This window comes from Triplophysa dalaica, chromosome 5 (assembly GCF_015846415.1).
Source record: "Triplophysa dalaica isolate WHDGS20190420 chromosome 5, ASM1584641v1, whole genome shotgun sequence".
Taxonomy (NCBI): Eukaryota; Metazoa; Chordata; class Actinopteri; order Cypriniformes; family Nemacheilidae; genus Triplophysa; species Triplophysa dalaica.
The window spans coordinates 16,690,947-16,712,739 of record NC_079546.1 but is presented as its reverse complement, the minus strand read 5'-3'; the positions used below and the strand labels follow the sequence as shown (position 1 = coordinate 16,712,739).

At 42.2% G+C, this 21,793-nt stretch overlaps 1 protein-coding gene and 13 non-coding genes across 14 annotated transcripts; 13 read left to right on the top strand and 1 right to left on the bottom strand.

Annotated features, from left to right (window-relative positions):
- Window positions 1-2,253: 2,253 nt before the first annotated feature.
- On the bottom strand, window positions 2,254-3,312 carry LOC130421276 (uncharacterized). Its single transcript, XM_056749077.1, has 2 exons — window positions 2,816-3,312; window positions 2,254-2,725 (listed from the first exon to the last, which is right to left on the bottom strand). The coding sequence occupies exons 1-2, from the start codon at window positions 3,310-3,312 to the stop codon at window positions 2,254-2,256; spliced, it is 969 nt and encodes a 322-aa protein (XP_056605055.1).
- A 12,305-nt stretch (window positions 3,313-15,617) lies between these two features.
- Window positions 15,618-15,707, top strand: trnar-ucu (transfer RNA arginine (anticodon UCU)). The gene is given in 2 exon segments: window positions 15,618-15,654; window positions 15,672-15,707. It is a non-coding gene; the product is annotated as a tRNA-Arg (tRNA).
- Window positions 15,708-15,891: 184 nt separating this feature from the next.
- trnat-cgu (transfer RNA threonine (anticodon CGU)) lies at window positions 15,892-15,964 on the top strand. Its single transcript has one exon. It is a non-coding gene; the product is annotated as a tRNA-Thr (tRNA).
- A 426-nt stretch (window positions 15,965-16,390) lies between these two features.
- On the top strand, window positions 16,391-16,464 carry trnat-cgu (transfer RNA threonine (anticodon CGU)). Its single transcript has one exon. It is a non-coding gene; the product is annotated as a tRNA-Thr (tRNA).
- A 394-nt stretch (window positions 16,465-16,858) lies between these two features.
- On the top strand, window positions 16,859-16,931 carry trnat-cgu (transfer RNA threonine (anticodon CGU)). The gene has a single exon. It is a non-coding gene; the product is annotated as a tRNA-Thr (tRNA).
- A 426-nt stretch (window positions 16,932-17,357) lies between these two features.
- trnat-ugu (transfer RNA threonine (anticodon UGU)) lies at window positions 17,358-17,431 on the top strand. Its single transcript has one exon. It is a non-coding gene; the product is annotated as a tRNA-Thr (tRNA).
- A 977-nt stretch (window positions 17,432-18,408) lies between these two features.
- Window positions 18,409-18,482, top strand: trnat-ugu (transfer RNA threonine (anticodon UGU)). The gene has a single exon. It is a non-coding gene; the product is annotated as a tRNA-Thr (tRNA).
- A 649-nt stretch (window positions 18,483-19,131) lies between these two features.
- Window positions 19,132-19,205, top strand: trnat-agu (transfer RNA threonine (anticodon AGU)). Its single transcript has one exon. It is a non-coding gene; the product is annotated as a tRNA-Thr (tRNA).
- A 120-nt stretch (window positions 19,206-19,325) lies between these two features.
- Window positions 19,326-19,415, top strand: trnar-ucu (transfer RNA arginine (anticodon UCU)). Its single transcript is given in 2 exon segments — window positions 19,326-19,362; window positions 19,380-19,415. It is a non-coding gene; the product is annotated as a tRNA-Arg (tRNA).
- Window positions 19,416-19,770: 355 nt separating this feature from the next.
- On the top strand, window positions 19,771-19,844 carry trnat-agu (transfer RNA threonine (anticodon AGU)). Its single transcript has one exon. It is a non-coding gene; the product is annotated as a tRNA-Thr (tRNA).
- Window positions 19,845-19,964: 120 nt separating this feature from the next.
- Window positions 19,965-20,054, top strand: trnar-ucu (transfer RNA arginine (anticodon UCU)). The gene is given in 2 exon segments: window positions 19,965-20,001; window positions 20,019-20,054. It is a non-coding gene; the product is annotated as a tRNA-Arg (tRNA).
- Window positions 20,055-20,367: 313 nt separating this feature from the next.
- Window positions 20,368-20,441, top strand: trnat-ugu (transfer RNA threonine (anticodon UGU)). Its single transcript has one exon. It is a non-coding gene; the product is annotated as a tRNA-Thr (tRNA).
- Window positions 20,442-20,975: 534 nt separating this feature from the next.
- Window positions 20,976-21,049, top strand: trnat-agu (transfer RNA threonine (anticodon AGU)). The gene has a single exon. It is a non-coding gene; the product is annotated as a tRNA-Thr (tRNA).
- A 565-nt stretch (window positions 21,050-21,614) lies between these two features.
- trnat-cgu (transfer RNA threonine (anticodon CGU)) lies at window positions 21,615-21,687 on the top strand. The gene has a single exon. It is a non-coding gene; the product is annotated as a tRNA-Thr (tRNA).
- The last annotated feature ends 106 nt before the right edge of the window (window positions 21,688-21,793 follow it).

Below are 21,793 nucleotides of genomic sequence, written 5' to 3'. Positions count from 1 at the left end.
CTTGCTGGGAGAGGTCCACTGATGAATGTTTGAACTTCCAGTCTTTCAAGTGTTTCAAAAAGTTCATTGAAATCCTTCTTAAGGAGTTCTGACTGCTCTTTATGAATATCATTCTTCCCCACATGAATGATGAGTTGATTTGCAGTCTTATGTTTCATCAGAATATTCTGAAGTTCCCTGTTAACATCAGAAGTTGTTGCTTGTGGAAGGCAGCACGTAGTTGTATCCCTGCCGCTAATGTTTCTGATTATGGAGTCCCCCACTATCAGAGTCCTGGGCTCTGCTGCTCTCTGAGCGGAGTGCCGGTGTCTGCTCAACCTGCAGCGCCAGTTAGCATCAGTGTTAGCTACTGGCCCATTCAGTCTGTGTTCGATCACATTCATCACGTTTGGGGATTCCTCATTTACATTCATTAGCACTTCAAATCTGTTCTCAAGATGTATAGGCGGTGGTAGGAGACTAGTGTTTGCAATCCTTGTCAGAGCTGTATCTGGGGTAGAGGATGCTACTGCAGTAATATGTGATGCTCGTGACAGTCTGATGTCTCGAGTGCCTTTGGGTCTCGCTCCCTGTTTGTGCCATCGATTAGTAAGTCGATCAGCTTGTTTCTCTACCTGTCGAGGAGCACTAGTTTCATGGGACTCACCGGTATGCTGAGGGTGTCCATGTCGAAGCTCCGTTGTGTGCTCCGTCTGGTTTGGTGGTCTCGTAAGTAACTTTGTTTCAAGAACTGCAATCCTTTGTAAAAGTCTGTGGCAGTTTGTGCAGCAAGTAGATTCCAGAAGAGGCATTTTCTCTTATCCTTTGGGCAGTTGTGTTTTCCTTTCCCGGAATGTAAGCTGGTCGGGTAAAAGAATTCTCAGTTTTTGTAGTAATCCAAACTTTGTCGTATGAGCACTGTGCTGATTTGCTAAAGTTAAAATTAGGTGATAAAAGGAAATAAAATAAAAGAAGAAATAGGGGATAAAATGTCAAAGCGATAGAGCAAAGCGCGGAGCAGTAAGCGTGAGCGTCCGAACAGTAGCTGAGCAGGAAGTCCTGCTCAAAATACATAAACTTAGAATCTTTGGCAGTCTGATATGACATGCCCAGTTTGTGTAATGTTGCACAGTCAAGTAATTTTTTCTTATCCTCCATCCACCTCTGCTTCTCAGCCACATAGAATGGAGACTGCTGAAAGTCTCTCCATGACATTTCCGCAGTCATTCCCTGAGCCTGATACAGGGAAAACACTTTAGCAGGACAGTAAATGTATTTGCCTGCCATTCCAGGGAAACCAGTGTGAAAATGAGGACTGTTCAGTCCTTGTTTCAGTGGCTGGTGGAAGAATCTGCAGAAATGACCAGTAGGATGCTCCACTATGGACTTCCTCTTGCTTCTCTCCTCAATCACCCTCTTCTTCTCTGCCCCTCTCTGTTTTAAGGTCCCCAGTTCACGCTGAAAGAAGGGAGTGGTTGAAAAATCTTCAAAAGACATTCTGGGATTTGTCAAGCCTTCTGCTGAGTATTTGTCAAATACTTTCTTGGAGCAGTAGACGTACTTAACATCACCAGCCTGATAAAATAAATGTACTGAGGAGCCATCACCCAGGTAGCGAGACTTTGGCTGGCCACAAGCTAAACAAGATCTAGTTAGCGTTTTTTGCATCTGCTGCTGTTGATGCTGTACTGCCTGATGCTTCTCTAGAATGTCCTTAACCATCTTCTCAAGCATTGCCTTGTCCAGGGGAACAGCCTCAGGAACGCTCTTTGCCGGTGGATTAAATGGGGCAGGTGGCAGTGTTTTCACTGGAACACTAACAGTTTCACTGCCTGAATGAAGACGCTGCCATAACTGCTGTGTCTCAAGGAGCTTTTCCGGGCTGGTGTTCAGAGACGGGTTTGTGTTTTTCTTCTTAGCAAGGTGTTTTATGTACCTGCTTATGTGCTGCTTTGTGGTTGGATGTAGAACGCTCTTATTATAAAAATTAAAGGAGTACCTGAGATGGAAGAGAGAACTCAAAGCCAGATGAAAACTCTTCTTGCATCTCCACATCACCTAGGTCTGTCTTCCTGCTTTTGTTTTTGTTAAAATCAAGAGGCACTGCTCGACAGCCTGGCTTCACATACTCTAGGCCAAACCTCTCTCCTGTGTCCCTGCTGGTGACGTACAAGGCTGGATATTTGGGTTGCCCTGTCACCCTCACAGATGCCCTGTTTAACTCCATTATTAACACAGGGTCAAACACTCCCGGCAGGACCAACCCAGGCTGTTTCAGGTCCACCAGCCGCTGATGTTGTTGGGATCCTTTGCAAGATGGAAATGTTTAAGGACGTCTTGCACTCTTTGGACCAGCTCTCTGGGATGAGGTACTTTTGTCCTGCAGTGCTCTCTGATGTGCTGCTTGGTGGGATTAGCAGGTTCAATACCACAGAATCTGTATGCTTTTTTCACTTCCTCCAGATCACTCTGATCCACTACAGAGAAGGCAGAAGAGAGGAACTGGCAGAAGGAGCTATACAAAGGATGGTGCTCTGACACACGCTCCCTCGTAAATCGCCGCATACAGTGAATCAAGTCCAGTTTAACATCCATTCCCTCATTGTATTTCCAGCAAGAGGCACTTAAATTACTGAGGTTTCCTGATGTAACCTCTGCCACTATAGCATCTGTGGTCCTCCAGGCTTCCCACTGTTGGTGCTCATGAGGTGCTGGGTCCATCACTCTGAAAGCGGCACAGCAGTCCCTAAGAACACAAAAAGGAAAAATTCAGTTAAATAAATTCATTACTTTCGGTTACACTTCTTGATGTGATGTGTAATGTGATGATTCGTACCTGTCCACCCACTGGTACTTGGCTTTGGGAATGCCAGCAGCACTGTGCCGATTGGCCAGCCCACAGTACATTGACTCCAGAGACTGCTCACTCTCAGACTGCAGCATCACCCAGGACAGGATCATCCAGTTCTCATTCATAACAGCATAAAATGACATTGTGCCAGATGAGAGGGTCACTTTTCGAGCAACTTTTCGTGTATGATCTGACCTGAACACCTGTCCAAAAGTGCCTTGTGGGAGCTGAGTGAGATTTGCTCCCTGTCGCTGATATTCTTGAAGAAGGCACTCTACCAGATAATGTGCTGTCACAGACACCACATGCCACCCATAAGTATCTTCATAACCCCCAAACGGTGCTGGTGTGTCATCCTTCCTCAGTGCCCCAGTGATAGTCTTCTGGCCATAAAGCCCTGCTTCAGCATCCCTGACATTGTGCACGCTGAGAAGGTAGGCCAGGTGGGCTCTTTCATATTTAAGGCGAAGCACCTCACACATCTGTTGGCCATGTCGTTTGGGGATTTTCCAGAGCGCCTCAGTTCGTCCATTACTGTTTTACAGATTGCCTTTTTGTGGGTGAGGAAAGCTGGCAAGATGTTTCTGGAACGCTGAGGTAGCATATCCAGCCACAGAGGTTTGTCAGAGAACCAGTATTTTTTGCATGCCTTACAGCACAGACGTGAAGCAAGGACGTAGTATTGTCCGCTAGTTCCAAGAATCACTCGGGGGTCTTCCCACACCAGAAGAGATAACATGAGGATTTGGACAGCTGTAGAGACAAGGCAGGATGTAGTTGTTTCTAACCCTTTCCATAATACTGTGCTCAGGTTTCCAAATGAAAAAGGGATGGAGCTGGAAGTACTTTGCTGATGGAAGGTCTGTGGTTGTCTCTATCAGCTCAGGCTGAGGTGGATAGCGCCACAAGGAGACCATATTCATGAGGTGTCTTACTGGTTGTGATCTTGGCCAAAACCCCATGGACTCCATCTCTGTTTTCATCGAAATGTTTTGATGGAGTGAGCAGTTCCAGCGGCTAATATCTTGCAAATAGCTGGGAACAGGGGCTTCTGTCCGTGTAGAGGACATTGGTGCAGCTACTGTAGGTTCTGGTTGTGTAGCAGGGGCTGGAGGGTGTACAGAGCCTTCACCCAGTGGAGACTGTGGTGGTAGAACTGCAAGGAACAGAAAGAAAAGGAAATTATACACTGGAAAAACATAATTTCTTACTAAGCATTTTTGTCTTGTTTTCTAGTAAAATGTTCTAAAGAAATCTTAAATCAAGATACAATTACTTGACACGAACAGTGACTTAAGATACTGTATATTGTCTTGTTTTATGAAAAGAAAAGTTTAAAACAAGCAAAACAATCTGTCAATGGTGTAAGAAAAAGAATCTTTAGTTTGACTTATTTCTACTGACCTACTTTCCTTGTCAAGCAAATGTATCATATATATATACATGATGTGTCATTAATTGTCTTGACTACCTTTTTTGGTCAGGTAGGTGGGAACAGGGGCTCCTGGAGGGCGTACAGAGCCTTCACCCTGTGAAGAAGGTCTGTGCACATGACCTAATGGAACAGGAGTCTGCGATGATAGAACTGCATGGAAGACATTTATATATATATATATATATAAATACAAACAGTATATACATATATATTGGATATAAATACAAACAGCATATATATATATATATATATATACATACATATAAACATATACACACACAACATATTTTAAACATTTAATGCACACAATGTGTCTTGTTTTGACAACCTTTTTCGGTCAGGTAGGTGGGAACGGGGGCTTCTGTCCGTGTAGAGGACATTGGTGGAGGTGCTGATTGTGCAGCTGGTGCTGGAAGGGCTACAGAGCCTTCACCCTGGGAAGAAGGTCTACGCACAGGAGCTGGCGGAGCTGGCGGAACAGGAGAACTGAAGACTCCATGTGATGTTGGTGGAGGCTTTGGTAGAACTGCATGGAACAGTAAAGTCAATGCACGCACACACACGCAGGCAGGCACATGCAAATACACCCACGCACTCAGGCACACGCAAATGCACGCACTCAGGCACACGCAAATGCACGCACTCAGGTACACGCAAATACACACGCACAAACACACGTGCGTTTTTTTATTGACTTGGCTGTCAAAACAAATCGCTAGAGTAATTTTATTTAGAGTATTATTACATGCCTTATTGTAAAAATGCTACTAATAACAACAAATAAAACTACTTTAAATAGCATGCATTCAATTCATGAAGTGCACTCACCCTCACCACTGGTATGTTCAACCCTTAACAGTAGTTAGAACAAAAGAACATGTTTTTTAGAACAGGCAAGAACACTGCCAGAACCATAAATATGATAATAAAGCATCACAAATGGAGGATAAGTATGTATGTAACAGAATATGCCTCCCAAACTGATAAAATAAATATGCCTCCAAAACTGTGGAAAATAACCTGTTGTAGACAAAACTGTGGATCCAGTGGCTCCAGATGATCCTATAAAATAAACATTATAATTTGAATAGTTTCACTGAAGTATGTGCAGTTTGTTGACATGGTTTATTTATATATAACAAACATGACATGATTCTTGATTCACTTACCTATCTGTGTGAGATATTTTGTTGGAGAAAGACTCAGCATCATCCTATCCAGTTCCTCATCCTCCTCTATTTCTATAAAACGAAACAAATGCATCAGTAGGCTTCAAGAATAAATTTAAGCAAATATGTGTGAACTTTATTAACTCACCTGGATGGTCAGAGGCAGCACGTGAAGGAACATGTGGTCTTGCAGAGGAAGTTGATGTTGAGGGGAAAGGAGGATGGTTTTCAGTCAAATGTATTTGTTGCTTTGAAAGATACTGCTGCAACTTATAAATTTTCTGCCCAGAACACATTTCTGCCTTGTTATAAAAGCAGCATCTCCATCAGCCCTGGTATTCCAAATTTTCCTCCAAGTGTCTTGTGCTCTTATTCCAAATCCAACAATATTGGATTATATTGGAATATAAAATTTTCGTTTGACTCTCATCGGAGGCGGTCGCATTTTCTCTCTCCCCGTCCTTGCCATATCTTCCCTGCTTTGTCTCCTGTCTTGTCTCGTCTCATCTATTTAGAGACTCTCTCTGCACTGTTCTCGAAAACTTGGAAACTATGGATCTGATCAACTGGTCCCGCAATTGACACCAGTTTCGACGAGAAACAAAGGTTCGGGTGAACCTGAATGCCCTGACGGAACGTTCGCAGCTGGCTACACGATGGACGCGTGGGAGAGATGGCGGATCGTGTGTCTGGCGGCTCTTTCCGTGGAGGACATTGAAGATATCTACCTTTAAGGAACCATGATAACAGGCATTATGCTGATTGGATTATGCTTTGCCCTGGGTTATCGAAAAATTCTTAAAACAGGAACGGCTGTCAATGGCCTCAAAAGGCTTCCCGTTTTGACGGAGGCCGTGGGAAGAGCGGTCAGCACTGAGACTGAGACTATTAATCGCAATATGGATTATATCTTGAAAAGCTCACGGCTATGGAAAGGAAATTTGATGATGCTAGAGACCAAAATGGACAAAGAGAGTAGCCGTGGAATTGGAATGCGGTTTACTCGCCTCAAGACTAAACAACTGCAATCTTATCTTTTCGGCCCCCCTGTACCAGGATTGGCCTTGGCCGAGGCCGATACTGGAGAAACAACCCTGAAGGGCAATGTGGCGAGACGCTCTTGCGTTCCCTCCCCCATCATACACACACACACACACACACACACAGACTTTTGGACCTTATCCCTCATACAGACACACACACAAACACAGACACTGACCGATTCTAAATCTCCGTAGCTTTGACCCGCCAGCTTGGCAAGCGGGTCTGTGTTAAGCGCCGTAATGTTTGCAGGACCGGATGGCTGCTTGCCGGAGCTGGATTACTTACCCTGTTGCAAGTCTTGTCTATGTGTACTGTGTGCTTGTTTTTCTCCTCACCTTCCTCATGTTATGCTGTATTTCTTTCTTGATACATTTCGTTGCATTGTACTTGTACATGTGTAATGACAATAAATTGAATCCAATCCTATCCAATATTGTCATTGTCGCTAAAAACTGGCAATGGATCTGGCCTTTGAGATAGATATAGTTTAAGATCCTCAATTTCCTTAAAGCTTCTTGCGTATTCAAGAAAGGAAATGAGGCTATCTTTGCCAGGACCCTCTGGGTTGAACTGCCCAGCCTGTTCTTCCTCCTCAACCTTACTGGACAGGTAAAAAGTATAGCCGACATCATTCTCCAGTAACCACCTGAAGGACTTGGCTTTGTACTTGCCAAACTGAAGGATGTATTCTCCTAACACCTCTCGCCTGTCTGATACATCCCCTCCTCTCTGTAACACGACAGAACGGGCATTGATCCTGACCAGCTCTTCTCTCCGAGGTACTGATTTGTCCTGCAGTAAAGGGTTGTCTTTAATTCTTCTTGCCTCTTCTGATGGGTCATGGCGTAAATGGCCTGATGGCCCTTTCCTAAAGACACTTTGACTCTCCCGGGGAAAAAAACGGGTTTCTGCATGTTGCTGACCTGAAATTATGACCACATTTACATACTTAATGAAATTAAATAATACAATAACTATATTACAGTAATATTAAAGTGTCACTAATATGTTTTACATTTATTTAAACCCTGGTAAAGTATTGCAAGTATTGTAAACTGTTCGGCACCTTCTCAAACACAAAATCCTCTTATTACAATCATTTCTCAATTATACTCTGAGTCTGAAGACTTAAGCAATGATGCTTTAAATGAAACTTTGACATAATAGGAATACATTACATTTTGTGTGTGTGTATGGGTAGTTTACAAATAATTCATACATGTCCTATGGTGTGACAGAAAGCTTTGGAAAACAAGCGGTTACATATTACAGTTTTTCTCGATTGCTAAAACACTTAAGCCCATTGGCTGAACCAAGTTCTCAGTTGCCTGAACTCATTTAGCTATTTGTGCAGTCTGTTGTCATTACCTTACACCCTTTCACATGGTAAAACACAATATGCAGATCTCACTTAGACTTTTCGCAAAAACTCTAAACACAATCTCATTCTCAAAACCCATTCTGCACTCTAATGCACATTTCATCCATACTGGTAAACACAAGTGGCAACAATCAAATACTAAAAGAGAACACATGTCATTTATTGAACACAACCACTCAAAATTGATTTACAGTTTTTCTCGATTGCTAAGACACATTTCTTGAAAGCTGCTCTCCTTTTGTCTTAACTGTGAACACAAAACCCAATTTTCAAGCTACATTCACAAAACCTCAGACTCTTTTAGCAAAACCATACTTTCACCTCAAAACAGTTCAATCTGTGCTCAAAACTGAACTATGTTGTCAAATCGTGCCCCGAGTCAATCAAAATTAAAAACACTACGGAACAGTCACTAAACACTACATAGACAAATAGAAAACATAATGCTCAGGACACGAGGCTGGAGAAATAAATGTTTATTGTTCACTGTAGGCTAAATGCATGTTGCAAAACAAAAAAACCAGTCCATTTAGCACTCGTACAAAAAAACAAAATAAAAATCTTGTGCATTTACACGTAGCACTTGTAAAAACAAACAGAAATCTTATGCCTTTGAACCTTGTGTACAGTAAGCCCATGTAAAAATAAAGTTCAAAAATATACAAATAAGTGCATTACTCAGCCACAGCATCATGTCTCCGTACTGGGCCAATATACATGGAATACAAGGCCTATCAGTTAGACCAACCCTTCATTACAATACTACAGTACATTGGTACAGTGATGTACTGAAACATATATTTACTTACAGTATACTGTGGCACAGTATATAGTATGCCATGCAGTAATTGCTGTCAACATTTACATACTGTACTATAATGTCAAAAAAAGGTAATTACCTGTTCTCTTCTCTAAATCTTCGCATTATGGTGGACACAGTGAATCTACTGATGTTTGGTTGTAGCATTTTTCCAGCCTCCCTCATGCTCATACCATAGACAAGAACAAGGTCAATCACAGTAGCTCTGATTTCATCAGATATTACTGTTATTTGTCTTCGCTGACCACCTTGACCACCTCGACCTCCTCGACTTCCTCGACTTCCTCGACCTCCTCTCACACACACTCTTCCTTTTAGATTTCTATCCACTGTAGGGCCTCACAAAACAGTGCTCTCTGAACTGGCTTACTGTATATGTTCCCTCACATCATTAGCCACAAGTGTGATCTATTTTGAGTTGTTGTGTTCAAATGGTGACACCTGTGCTTTAATTGTGTTTGACTTTTGTCACCTGTGCTTACCATTATGCAGCACGGGTGCATCACAATGAAAATGTGTTGGCAAGTTGTGTCTCAGCAGGTGAAAAGTGCTGATGTTTTTGCCAAAAGAGGGATTGATTTAATCAGTGGGTTCAGGCAACTAAGCATTTGGTTCAGACAATAGGGTTTAGTGTTTTAGCAATTGAGAAAAACTGTAACTTGTTTCAAATGATGTGACACAACCAATATAAGCCAGTTCAGAGAGCAAACAGGTTGTTGAAGGTGGGAAGGAGAAAGTCTGAGAATGGATAGAAGAAACAATGTGAGAGGACGAGTGCGTATGCGAGGAGGAAGAGGAGGAGGAAGAGGAGGAAGAAGAGGAAGAAAGAGGAAGAGGAGGAGGAAGAGGAAGAGGAGGAGGGCAAAAAGAGGATAGATAGATAGACAGACAGACAGATAGACAGACAGACATGAATACACACACCGTGGTTACAGAGTTACCCTTACGAAAATGATCTGTGTCTTTGTGGTAACGTTACTGATTAAAATGACTTTAAATCATGTATATTTTGTGGTACCCATCGTTTTACCACAGTAAACATTTTTTTTAAAACTGTAATAAACCATGGTTTATTTTCATAAGGGTGTTTATGTAAGTATGGAAATAGATCATCTGACAGATACGTTAAACAGATAGCGTTAGATAGATCGCTAGTTTACATCACACGTGTCATAAACTGTATTGCAAATTTTCATTTGACTAAAAAGTATCATATAATCATACTGTATTGCAACCTTTCTGAACATTTCATTTGATTAACTTACATATTAAGAGATCGACGAAGAAAAAAATAAACTTTCAACTTTACAAGCAAAACACTCCAATAACACTTCCAATAAAATATAACAGCATTACCTGCTTTGTACATCAGTATATGGCGTTGATTTTTTTATGGAAAAGTTCTCTCTCCGATCGTGTTCTCCGATTGTAAAACGGGTCTCCCCTCCTCCACACAGCGAATGACTGACAGATGACTGCTCGACACTTAAATGCCCCGCCACGGAATGCCCCGCCACGGAGAGGAAACAGCGCTATGAAACTTACGTGTGGCCAAAAATATATAGCATCCTTAGTGATAAGCACTACCATAGAGAATGAATGGGAAAAGTTAAGAGAAGTTAAGCTTAACCATTTTTGGCTCCCGCGAGCGAGGTCCTCGGTTCGAAACCGAGCAGAAACATAGCCTGCTTTAAGCCATAGAGTGGAATATAACGAAAAGCTAAACAAACCTTAAAGCATTCAATGCACGGTTTCGTAGACAAGGCTTAAGACTAGTACCAGACTAAGATGACTGTTTGAGATGTCTCAACTGAAAAATCTTGCCCTGAAACACCTTAGAATTTGTGACTGCCAAGTTTTTCACCAAAGTCAGAGTTTCTGTAGTGTAGTGGTTATCACATTTGCTTTACACGCAAAAGGTCCTCGGTTCGAAACCAAGCAGAGACATGGTCTGCTTTAAGCCATAGAGTGGTATATAACGAAAAGTTAAACAAACCTTTAAGCATTCAATGCACGTTTTCGTAGACAAGGCTTAAGACTAGTTCCAGACTAAGATGACTGTTTGAGATGTCTCAACTGAAATATCTTGCCCTAAAACACCTTAAAATATGTGACTGCCAAGTTTTTCGGCAAAGTCACAGTTTCTGTAGTGTAGCTGTTATCACGTTTGCTTTACACGCGAAAGGTCCTCGGTTCGAGACCGCGCAGAAACAGTATGCAGGTTTTGGCGTCAAGCAGAGCAAATGCCTTCGTTGTAAAACGTAGCTGCACTCCGTATCGGCCTGATTGAAAGCATTTTGGGATTTTCAAATTCAGCCTCTATTCAGCCTGTTATCACGTTCGCCTAACAAGAGAAAGGTTCTCGGTTCGAGACCATACACGGTCGAAATAGCTCTGTTGGGAGAGCGTTAGACTAAAGATCTAAAAGTCCCTGGTTCTATCCTGGGTTTTGATAAGCGTGCCTCTGTCCAATGCTTTGCTCTTGTTATAGTGGAGCTCTTGCCTTCACAAGACCGAGCGCCTTAAATGAAACCAACAGTGTAGCCTACTGGTTTAGCAAAGAACAACATGTAGGCAAAATACCGGTGGCCACAAATATCCATTGTTTTTTTTTAATTGTGAGAAACAGAAACACTGTAATAAACAGAAACATTTTACATTCCTTATTTTGTTAAAATGTTAAATAACAAAACAACATGCATGCTAGACCCTATACCTACAAAACTACTGAAAGAAATGATCCCAGAAATTATAGATCCTCTTCTCAGTATTATTAACTCATCTCTGACATTAGGACATGTGCCTAAATCATTTAAGGTGGCTGTTATAAGGCCTCTTTTAAAAAAAAAAAAAAACTCGACCCTAAAGAACTAGGGAATTACAGGCCTATATCGAATTTTAACTTTTATATCTAAAGTTCTGGAAAAAGTAGTTTCAACTCAATTATGCTCCTTCCTCCAAAGGAATGACATTAATGATGAATTCCAGTCTGGATTTCGAGCATGTCACAGTACAGAGACTGCTTTGATCAGAGTTACAAATGATCTGCTTTTAGCGTTTGACCGTGGCTGTATTTCATTATTGGTGCTGCTAGACCTCAGTGCTGCATTTGACACCATTGACCACAGCATACTTCTACATAGACTCGAAAATTACATCGGCATTAACGGAATAGCATTGAAATGGTTTAAGTCTTATTTATCTGACCGTTTTCAATTTGTAGCAATAAACAATGATGTGTCCCGCAAATCGCAAGTCCAGTACGGTATACCACAGGGCTCAGTCTTAGGGCTCTGTTCTTCGCATTATATATGTGAAAGAATGTAAACTTCTTACGTCCCCTTGTCTAACAATATTACGGTTGAAGAGTATAGTCGACGGAACACACAGAGTTTGCAGATCTGGAGACAAAGTTTGACACAGACACCAGGTGCTTGTTCAATCAGAGTCCAAAGTTTATTATTTTAGGACTAATACTTATAAGTTTGCCTCAGGAGGCGTCATATAAAACCACCAAAACAGTGGAAAATCACCAGACTTTCTGTTTAGTCTTTCCTCCTGAACAATCAGATATGATTACATATTTAATATTACAATAACAGAACAATCGTCCATAGGCATCATTAGGAACCTTGATATGGAGAACAACAGATGCTTATATCAACATAAGCATAAAACATAATACAACTTTCAACGAGGTTAAACAACAAGAAAGTAAGGAGCAAATATTATGAATAGAAGTGAATAATAAGAATACATATGATGTATATTGGAATAAACACAGATGCAGTATTTGTGGAGGACAGGACGAAATCCAGATTCTCACAATATGCTACCTCTAGGAGATATAATTAAGCGACACGGAATTAGCTTTCACTGTTATGCTGATGATACTCAACTTTATATTTCCTCGAAGCCTCATGAAACCCAGCAGTTCCATCGAATAAAGGAAATGCATAGTTGATTTAAAAAACTAACAATTTTTTACTACCGAACAAGGACAAAACAGAAGTGTTACTAACTGGACCAAAAACCGGCATACGTAACAACCAAGAATACTGCTTAACGATTGACGGATGCCCCATAAAATCTTCGTCATCAGCTAAAAATCTTGCCGTTGTATTCGACAGTACTCTGTCATTTGAAAGCCATGTCGCCAACACCTGTAAAATTGCATTTTTCCATTTTAAGAATATATCCAAATTACGTCATATGCTGTCACTGTCAGATGCAGAGAAATTAATTCATGCATTCATGACATCAAGACTAGATTACTGTAATGCACTTCTAGGTGGTTGCCCTGCGGGCCTATTACAAAAACTGCAACTGGTTCAAAACGCGGCAGCTCGAGTTCTTACACGTACAAAAAAGTATGAGCATATAACTCCGGTTCTGTCAACCTTGCACTGGTTACCTATAAAGCATCGCATTAACTTTAAGATCTTGCTTGTTATTACCTATAAAGCCCTACATGGTCTAGCTCCGCAGTATTTGAATGAACTTCTATTGTATTACAGACCTCCACGTACATTACGCTCTCAGGCGCCCTGTCAGTTGGTAATACCTAGAATTTCAAAATCAAGTGCAGGTGGTAGATCATTTTCTTATCTAGCGCCTAAACTTTGGAATATTCTTCCCTGCACGGTCCGGGAAGCAGACACACTCTGTCAGTTTAAATCTAGACTAAAGACTCATATTTTTAATCTTGCATACACTACACCTCCATAATATTAATCCTCAGAGGATTTAGGCTGCATTATTTAGATCAACCGGAACCAGGAACACATCCAACAACAAATGATGTACTTGTTGCATCAAAGAGTGCAGAACAGTACTCTACTCTCAGCCAGTCTTGTCTCTTTGTTCCAAGGTTACCGCAGGATGCAGTTCATGCCCAGACCTGATGGCAGAGCTGAGAATGGGAAGCGGTGACCTGACGAGAGCTAAAATGATAGAGCTGGATAAAGGACGCGACAACTTTGTTTTTCCTACAACATTTCAAATGCTATTAGATTGTTAATGATAATCTTAAATCCTTATTTTTGATATTTTTATTAAGCCTTGTTGTGCAAGCACTGTTGAGCCTTTGCAGAGGCAGCAGCTTTTGCCAGAGGGGAACTGGAATCCCCTGGTTGGGCCTGGGTCCCCTGAGGTTTTTTTTCTCGATGGGAGTTTTGGGTTCCTCACCACCGTTTGCATATTGTTTTGCACTATCTGCCTGGCCGGGGGGGCTGCTTTAGAATTTAGAATTCATACTTGTATTCAATGTGTCTCATGTACAGCTGCTTTGTAACAATGAAAATTGTAAAAAGCGCTATATAAATAAAGTTGAGTTGAGTTGAGTCAAAACACAAATAATACTATCCAATAGTCAAAAATAATTTGCAGGACAAATAGCAGCTCTTTCCATCTCTGCCTTTAGAAGATGTATTTCTGAACATTATATGATGTATATATCATCAGTAAACATTGGCTTTGTGATCATTCACTTAAAAAAAACCTCTCTGATTTTATTTGGTTTGAAAAATCACAACTAAATGTACCCTTCTGATGGGATCAGGATAATCCTGTTTTCTTAATCAAATAGATCCCAAACCGAGTCAAAAGTTTTGAAAAACCCAAAGGGCAGGTTTGATCCAGATCAAATGTTAGATCGGATTAAATGATCTGATCTTAGTTCGGAATCCCTCTTTTGCTTTTAAAAACCCATTTCCAAGTTTTGATCCAATCCGTGATCCGAAATCCCACTGGATCACTTTTGAAAAACTGGGCCCAGGAGATCCTTGGGTTCAAATCCCAGCAGTGCCTTGTGTGTGTGCTCTTCGTTTACTCCTCCCTTGTCTTTGTAGACTGATTTTTTACTTTTACCTAAATACATCTCAGATATAATCATTGAATATAAACCAAACAGACTTCTCAGATCATCAGGATCAAGTCAGCTAGAGAAAACAAGGGTTCATTCAAAACAGGGCGAGTCAGTGTTTAGCCATTACGCCACCCGTAGCTGGAATCTGCTTCCAGAAGACATCAGGTATCCACCAACAGCAGCTACTTTTAAATCCAGATTAAAAACACACTTGTTTAGCTGTGCATTCACAACCTGAGCACTGTGCTGGTTTACATCAACTGCACTTTTATTTCTAATTTATTTTTATTTTGCTTATTCTTTTCATATATACACTAACATTTTTTAATCAATTTTATTGCTGTTTTATTGTCTCTTAAAAAAAGTTTTTGTGATCTTAAATCATTTGCATTTTAAAGATACATTTCATTTCTTTCTGTCAATCATTATATGTAAAGCACTTTGAATTGCACTTGTGTATGAAATGTGCTATATAAATAAACTTGCCTTGCCTTGCCTTTAAATCCCAGCTGTGCCTGGGAACTTTGTGTGATTCCTTTGTGATCTTGAGACTAGGGAAACCTAGCCATTGCCCCTCGACATGTAGTTTTACTCATTACCCCGTTTAAACTGCAAAGTTTGGAAATATTTAAGAGATGATGGATGGGCATTAATCCTCGCAAAAGCTGGATGCGCGTGCAACGTGACGTAGGAATAATGTGTGGCGTGCAGGGGTAAAAGATATTCTCTAAACGTTGAGGAAAATACTGCACACCTTTCAGTTGCTAGAGATGGGGCTTCAACCTGTCGACTGCCTTCTGCATCAACTTGATACTTTGTCATCATGTTTTGGCCCCTTTCGTTTTTTCAGTTACACGTGCTGTGATCATTCCGGGTGATGGCGCCGTGGCTTAGCTGGTCAAAGTGCCTGTCTAGTAAACAGGAGATCCTGGGTTCAAAAAGATGGGGCTTCAACCTGTGCTCTTTGTTTACTACTCCCTTGTCTTTGTAGACAGATTTATTCCGTTCTCCTGGGAATAGTTTTGCGTCATGCGCCTGATGCCTGATGAACAGGGACAAGAACAGCATTCAAGACTCTGTGGCGCAATGGATAGCGCATTGGACTTCTAGATTGAGTAATGTGGGCATTCAAAGGTTGTGGGTTCGAGTCCCATCAGAGTTGTGGTAGATTTAGTTTGCAGAAAACTCCCCAAAATCGTGACCACGGAAGGATATGTTGCTACATGAAGAGGGTACACACATTCAATAAATCTTAAACAATCCCTTTGCATGTTTTCCACCATTTTACTGTGAGTTTTTGCCCCTTTGTTACTTTTCAGTCACATGATCTGCAGGCATTGGGCGTAGGCGCCGTGGCTTAGCTGGCAAAGCACCTGTCTCGTAAACAGGAGATCCTGGGTTCAAATCCCAGCGGAGCCTAGTGCCTTGGCGCTTCTTGTTGCACATCTTTTCGTATTAGAAAGAAGGGTTTTGTTATTTTAAATGTTCCAGAAACACCCAAGAAGTGAACTTGCTCATCACATCCTGCTTACCTGCACAGTATTGCAGCACTGAAGTGATGTTGGATGTCAAGCAGTCCACAGAAAAATCGGACTTGTGTGGCAAGTTTCAGTTAAAAAACATTTTGTCAAGTTCACAAACTGTAATTGTTGTATCAAAAATGAAGACTGTGACGGTTTTGAAATAAACTGATCTATTCATGACTGACTCTGCCCCAGTGTGGACCTCGGTTCCCATACCCCTGTCAAAGGAGACCTCTTCCATGATTCCCATCTCTCCTTAATTGTTTGTTTTCTCCTTTGTAACTGGTCAGTCACAGTCATCACAAAACCGCTTTTTGGAGTTGGCGCGGTGGCTTAGCTGGTCAAAGCGCCTGTCTCGTAAACAGGAGATCCTGGGTTCAAATCCCAGCGGTGCCTAGTGTGTGTGCTCTTTGTTTACTACTCCCTTGTCTTTGTAGACAGATTTATTCCGTTCTCCTGGGAATAGTTTTGTCATGCGCCTGATGCCTGATGAACAGGGACAGGAACAGCATTCAAGGCTCTGTGGCGCAATGGATAGCGCATTGGACTTCTAGATTGAGTAATGTGGGCATTTAAAGGTTGTGGATTCGAGTCCCATCAGAGTCGTGGTTGATTTAGTTTGCAGAAAACTCCCCAAAATCGTGACTACGGAAGGATATGTTGCTACATGAAGAGGGTACACACATTCAATAACTCTTAAACAATCCCTTTGCACGTTTTCCTCCATTTTACTGTGAGTTTTTGCCCCTTTGTTACTTTTCAGTCACATGATCTGGAGGCATTGGGCGTAGGCGCCGTGGCTTAGCTGGCAAAGCACCTGTCTCGTAAACAGGAGATCCGGGGTTCAAATCCCAGCGGAGCCTAGTGCCTTGGCGCTTCTTGTTGCACATATTTTCGTATTTGAAAGAAGGGTTTTGTTATTTTAAATGTTCCAGAAACACCCAAGATGTGAACTTGCTCATCACATCCTGCTTACCTGCACAGTATTGCAGCACTGAAGTGATGGTGGATGTCTAGCAGTCCACAGAAAAATCGGACTTGTGTGGCAAGTTTCAGTTAAAAAACATTTTGTCAAGTTCACAAACAGTAATTGTTGTATCAAAAATGAAGACTGTGACGGTTTTGAAATAAACTGATCTATTCATGACTGACTCTGCCCCAGTGTGGACCACGGTTCCCATACCCCTGTCAAAGGAGACCTCTTCCATGATTCCCATCTCTCCTTAATTGTTTGTATTCGCCTTTGTAACTGGTCAGTCACAGTCATCACAAAACCGCTTTTTGGAGTTGGCGCCGTGGCTTAGCTGGTCAAAGCGCCTGTCTTGTAAACAGGAGATCCTGGGTTCAAATCCCAGCGGTGCCTGCGAAGTTTGTCTGATTCCTTTGTGATCTTTAGACTAGGGAAACCTAGCCATTGCCCCTCGACATGTAGTTTTACTCATTACCCCGTTTAAACTGCAAAGTTTGGAAATATTTAAGAGATGATGGATGGGCATTAATCCTCGCAAAAGCTGGATGCGTGTGCAACGTGACGTAGGAATAATGTGTGGCGTGCAGGGGTAAAAGATATTCTCTAAACAAATGGATAGCACATTGGACTTCTAGATTGAGTAATGTGGGCATTCAAAGGTTGTGGGTTCGAGTCCCATCAGAGTCGTGGTTGATTTAATTTGCAGAAAACTCCCCAAAATCGTGACTACGGAAGGATATGTTGCTACATGAAGAGGGTACACACATTCAATAAATCTTAAACAATCCCTTTGCATGTTTTCCTCCATTTTACTGTGAGTTTTTGCCCCTTTGTTACTTTTCAGTCACATGATCTGCAGGCATTGGGCGTAGGCGCCGTGGCTTAGCTGACAAAGCACCTGTCTCGTAAACAGGAGATTCAGGGTTCAAATCCCAGCGGAGCCTAGTGCCTTGGCGCTTCTTGTTGCACATCTTTCCGTATTTGAAAGAAGGGTTTTGTTATTTTAAATGTTCCAGAAACACCCAAGAAGTGAACTTGCTCATCACATCCTGCTTACCTGCACAGTATTGCAGCACTGAAGTGATGGTGGATGTCTAGCAGTCCACAGAAAAATCGGACTTGTGTGGCAAGTTTCAGTTAAAAAACATTTTGTCAAGTTCACAAACTGTAATTGTTGTATCAAAAATGAAGACCGTGACGGTTTTGAAATAAACTGATCTATTCATGACTGACTCTGCCCCAGTGTGGACCTCGGTTCCCATACCCCTGTCAAAGGAGACCTCTTCCATGATTCCCATCTCTCCTTAATTGTTTGTATTCCCCTTTGTAACTGGTCAGTCACAGTCATCACAAAACCGCATTTTGGAGTTGGCGCCGTGGCTTAGCTGGTCAAAGCGCCTGTCTTGTAAACAGGAGATCCTGGGTTCAAATCCCAGCGGTGCCTGCGAAGTTTGTGTGATTCCTTTGTGATCTTTAGACTAGGGAAACCTAGCCATTGCCCCTCGACATGTAGTTTTACTCATTACCCCGTTTAAACTGCAAAGTTTGGAAATATTTAAGAGATGATGGATGGGCATTAATCCTCGCAAAAGCTGGATGCGTGTGCAACGTGACGTAGCAATAATGTGTGGCGTGCAGGGGTAAAAGATATTCTCTAAACAAATGGATAGCACATTGGACTTCTAGATTGAGTAATGTGGGCATTCAAAGGTTGTGGGTTCGAGTCCCATCAGAGTTGTTGTATGTTTAGTTTGCAGAAAACTCCCCAAAATCGTGACTACGGAAGGATATGTTGCTACATGAAGAGGGTACACACATTCAATAAATCTTAAACAATCCCTTTGCATGTTTTCCTCCATTTTACTGTGAGTTTTTGCCCCTTTGTTACTTTTCAGTCACATGATCTGGAGACATTGGGCGTAGGCGCCGTGGCTTAGCTGACAAAGCACCTGTCTCGTAAACAGGAGATCCTGGGTTCAAAAAGATGGGGCTTCAACCTGTCGACTGCCTTCTGCATCAACTTGATACTTTGTCATCATGTTTTGGCCCCTTTCATTTTTTCAGTTACACGTGCTGTGATCAATCCGGGTGATGGCGCCGTGGCTTAGCTGGTCAAAGTGCCTGTCTAGTAAACAGGAGATCCTGGGTTCAAATGCCAGCGGTGCCTAGTGTGTGTGCTCTATGTTTACTACTCCCTTGTCTTTGTAGACAGATTTATTCCGTTCTCCTGGGAATAGTTTTGTCATGCGCCTGATGCCTGATGAACAGGGACAAGAACAGCATTCAAGGCTCTGTGGCGCAATGGATAGCGCATTGGACTTCTAGATTGAGTAATGTGGGCATTCAAAGGTTGTGGGTTCGAGTCCCATCAGAGTTGTTGTATATTTAGTTTGCAGAAAACTCCCCAAAATCGTGACTATGGAAGGATATGTTGCTACATGAAGAGGGTACACACATTCAATAAATCTTAAACAATCCCTTTGCATGTTTTCCTCCATTTTACTGTGAGTTTTTGCCCCTTTGTTACTTTTCAGTCACATGATCTGGAGACATTGGGCGTAGGCGCCGTGGCTTAGCTGACAAAGCACCTGTCTCGTAAACAGGAGATCCTGGGTTCAAAAAGATGGGGCTTCAACCTGTCGACTGCCTTCTGCATCAACTTGATACTTTGTCATCATGTTTTGGCCCCTTTCATTTTTTCAGTTACACGTGCTGTGATCAATCCGGGTGATGGCGCCGTGGCTTAGCTGGTCAAAGTGCCTGTCTAGTAAACAGGAGATCCTGGGTTCAAATGCCAGCGGTGCCTAGTGTGTGTGCTCTTTGTTTACTACTCCCTTGTCTTTGTAGACAGATTTATTCCGTTCTCCTGGGAATAGTTTTGTCATGCGCCTGATGCCTGATGAACAGGGACAAGAACAGCATTCAAGGCTCTGTGGCGCAATGGATAGCGCATTGGACTTCTAGATTGAGTAATGTGGGCATTCAAAGGTTGTGGGTTCGAGTCCCATCAGAGTTGTTGTATATTTAGTTTGCAGAAAACTCCCCAAAATCGTGACTACGGAAGGATATGTTGCTACATGAAGAGGGTACACACATTCAATAAATCTTAAACAATCCCTTTGCATGTTTTCCTCCATTTTACTGTGAGTTTTTGCCCCTTTGTTACTTTTCAGTCACATGATCTGCAGGCATTGGGCGTAGGCGCCGTGGCTTAGCTGACAAAGCACCTGTCTCGAGACCTCTTCCATTATTCCCATCTCTCCTTAATTGTTTGTTTTCTCCTTTGTAACTGGTCAGTCACAGTCATCACAAAACCGCTTTTTGGACTTGGCGCCGTGGCTTAGCTGGTCAAAGCGCCTGTCTTGTAAACAGGAGATCCTGGGTTCAAATCCCAGCGGTGCCTGGGAAGTTTGTGTGATTCTTTTGTGATCTTTAGACTAGGGAAACCTAGCCATTGCCCCTCGACATGTAGTTTTACTCATTACCCATTTTAAGCTGCAAAGTTTGGAAATATTTAAGAGATGATGGATGGGCATTAATCCTCGCAAAAGCTGGATGCGTGTGCAACGTGACGTAGGAATAATGTGTGGCGTGCAGGGGTAAAAGATATTCTCTAAACGTTGAGGAAAATACTGCACACCTTTCAGTTGCTAGAGATGGGGCTTCAACCTGTCGACTGCCTTCTGCATCAACTTGATACTTTGTCATCATGTTTTGGCCCCTTTTGTTTTTTCAGTTACACGTGCTGTGATCATTCCGGGTGATGGCGCCGTGGCTTAGCTGGTCAAAGTGCCTGTCTAGTAAACAGGAGATCCTGGGTTCAAAAAGATGGGGCTTCAACCTGTCGACTGCCTTCTGCATCAACTTGATACTTTGTCATCATGTTTTGGCCCCTTTCGTTTTTTCAGTTACACGTGCTGTGATCATTCCGGTTGATGGCGCCGTGGCTTAGCTGGTCAAAGTGCCTGTCTAGTAAACAGGAGATCCTGGGTTCAAATCCCAGCGGTGCCTAGTGTGTGTGCTCTATGTTTACTACTCCCTTGTCTTTGTAGACAGATTTATTCCGTTCTCCTGCGAATAGTTTTGTCATGCGCCTGATTCCTGATGAACAGGGACAGGAACAGCATTCAAGGCTCTGGGGCGCAATGGATAGCGCATTGGACTTCTAGATTGAGTAATGTGGGCATTCAAAGGTTGTGGGTTCGAGTCCCATGAGAGTCGTGGTTGATTTAATTTGCAGAAATCTCCCCAAAATCGTGACTAGGGAAGGATATGTTGCTACATGAAGAGGGTACACACATTCATTAACTCTTAAACAATCCCATTGCATGTTTTTCTCCATTTTACTGTGAGTTTTTGCCCCTTTGTTACTTTTCAGTCACATGATCTGGAGACATTGGGCGTAGGCGCCATGGCTTAGCTGGCAAAGCACCTGTCTCGTAAACAGGAGATCCTGGGTTCAAAAAGATGGGGCTTCAACCTGTCGACTGCCTTCTGCATCAACTTGATACTTTGTCATCATGTTTTGGCCCCTTTCGTTTTTTCAGTTACACGTGCTGTGATCTTTCCGGGCGTAGGCGCCGTGGCTTAGCTGGCAAAGCATCTGTCTCGTAAACAGGAGATCCTGGGTTCAAATCCCAGCGGAGCCTAGTGCCTTGTCGCTTCTTCTTGCACATCTTTTCGTATTTGAAAGAAGGGTTTTGTTATTTTAAATGTTCCAGAAACACCCAAGAAGTGAACTTGCTCATCACATCC

Bases quoted from the DNA above. Each gene is read 5' to 3' on its own strand.
- LOC130421276 (XM_056749077.1), bottom strand. From the start codon at position 3,312: ATGTGTGAGGTGCTTCGCCTTAAATATGAAAGAGCCCACCTGGCCTAC. The intron at 2,726-2,815 runs GTACGAATCATC...TTGTGTTCTTAG, and splicing joins AAGTACCAGTGGGTGGACAG to GGACTGCTGTGCCGCTTTCA.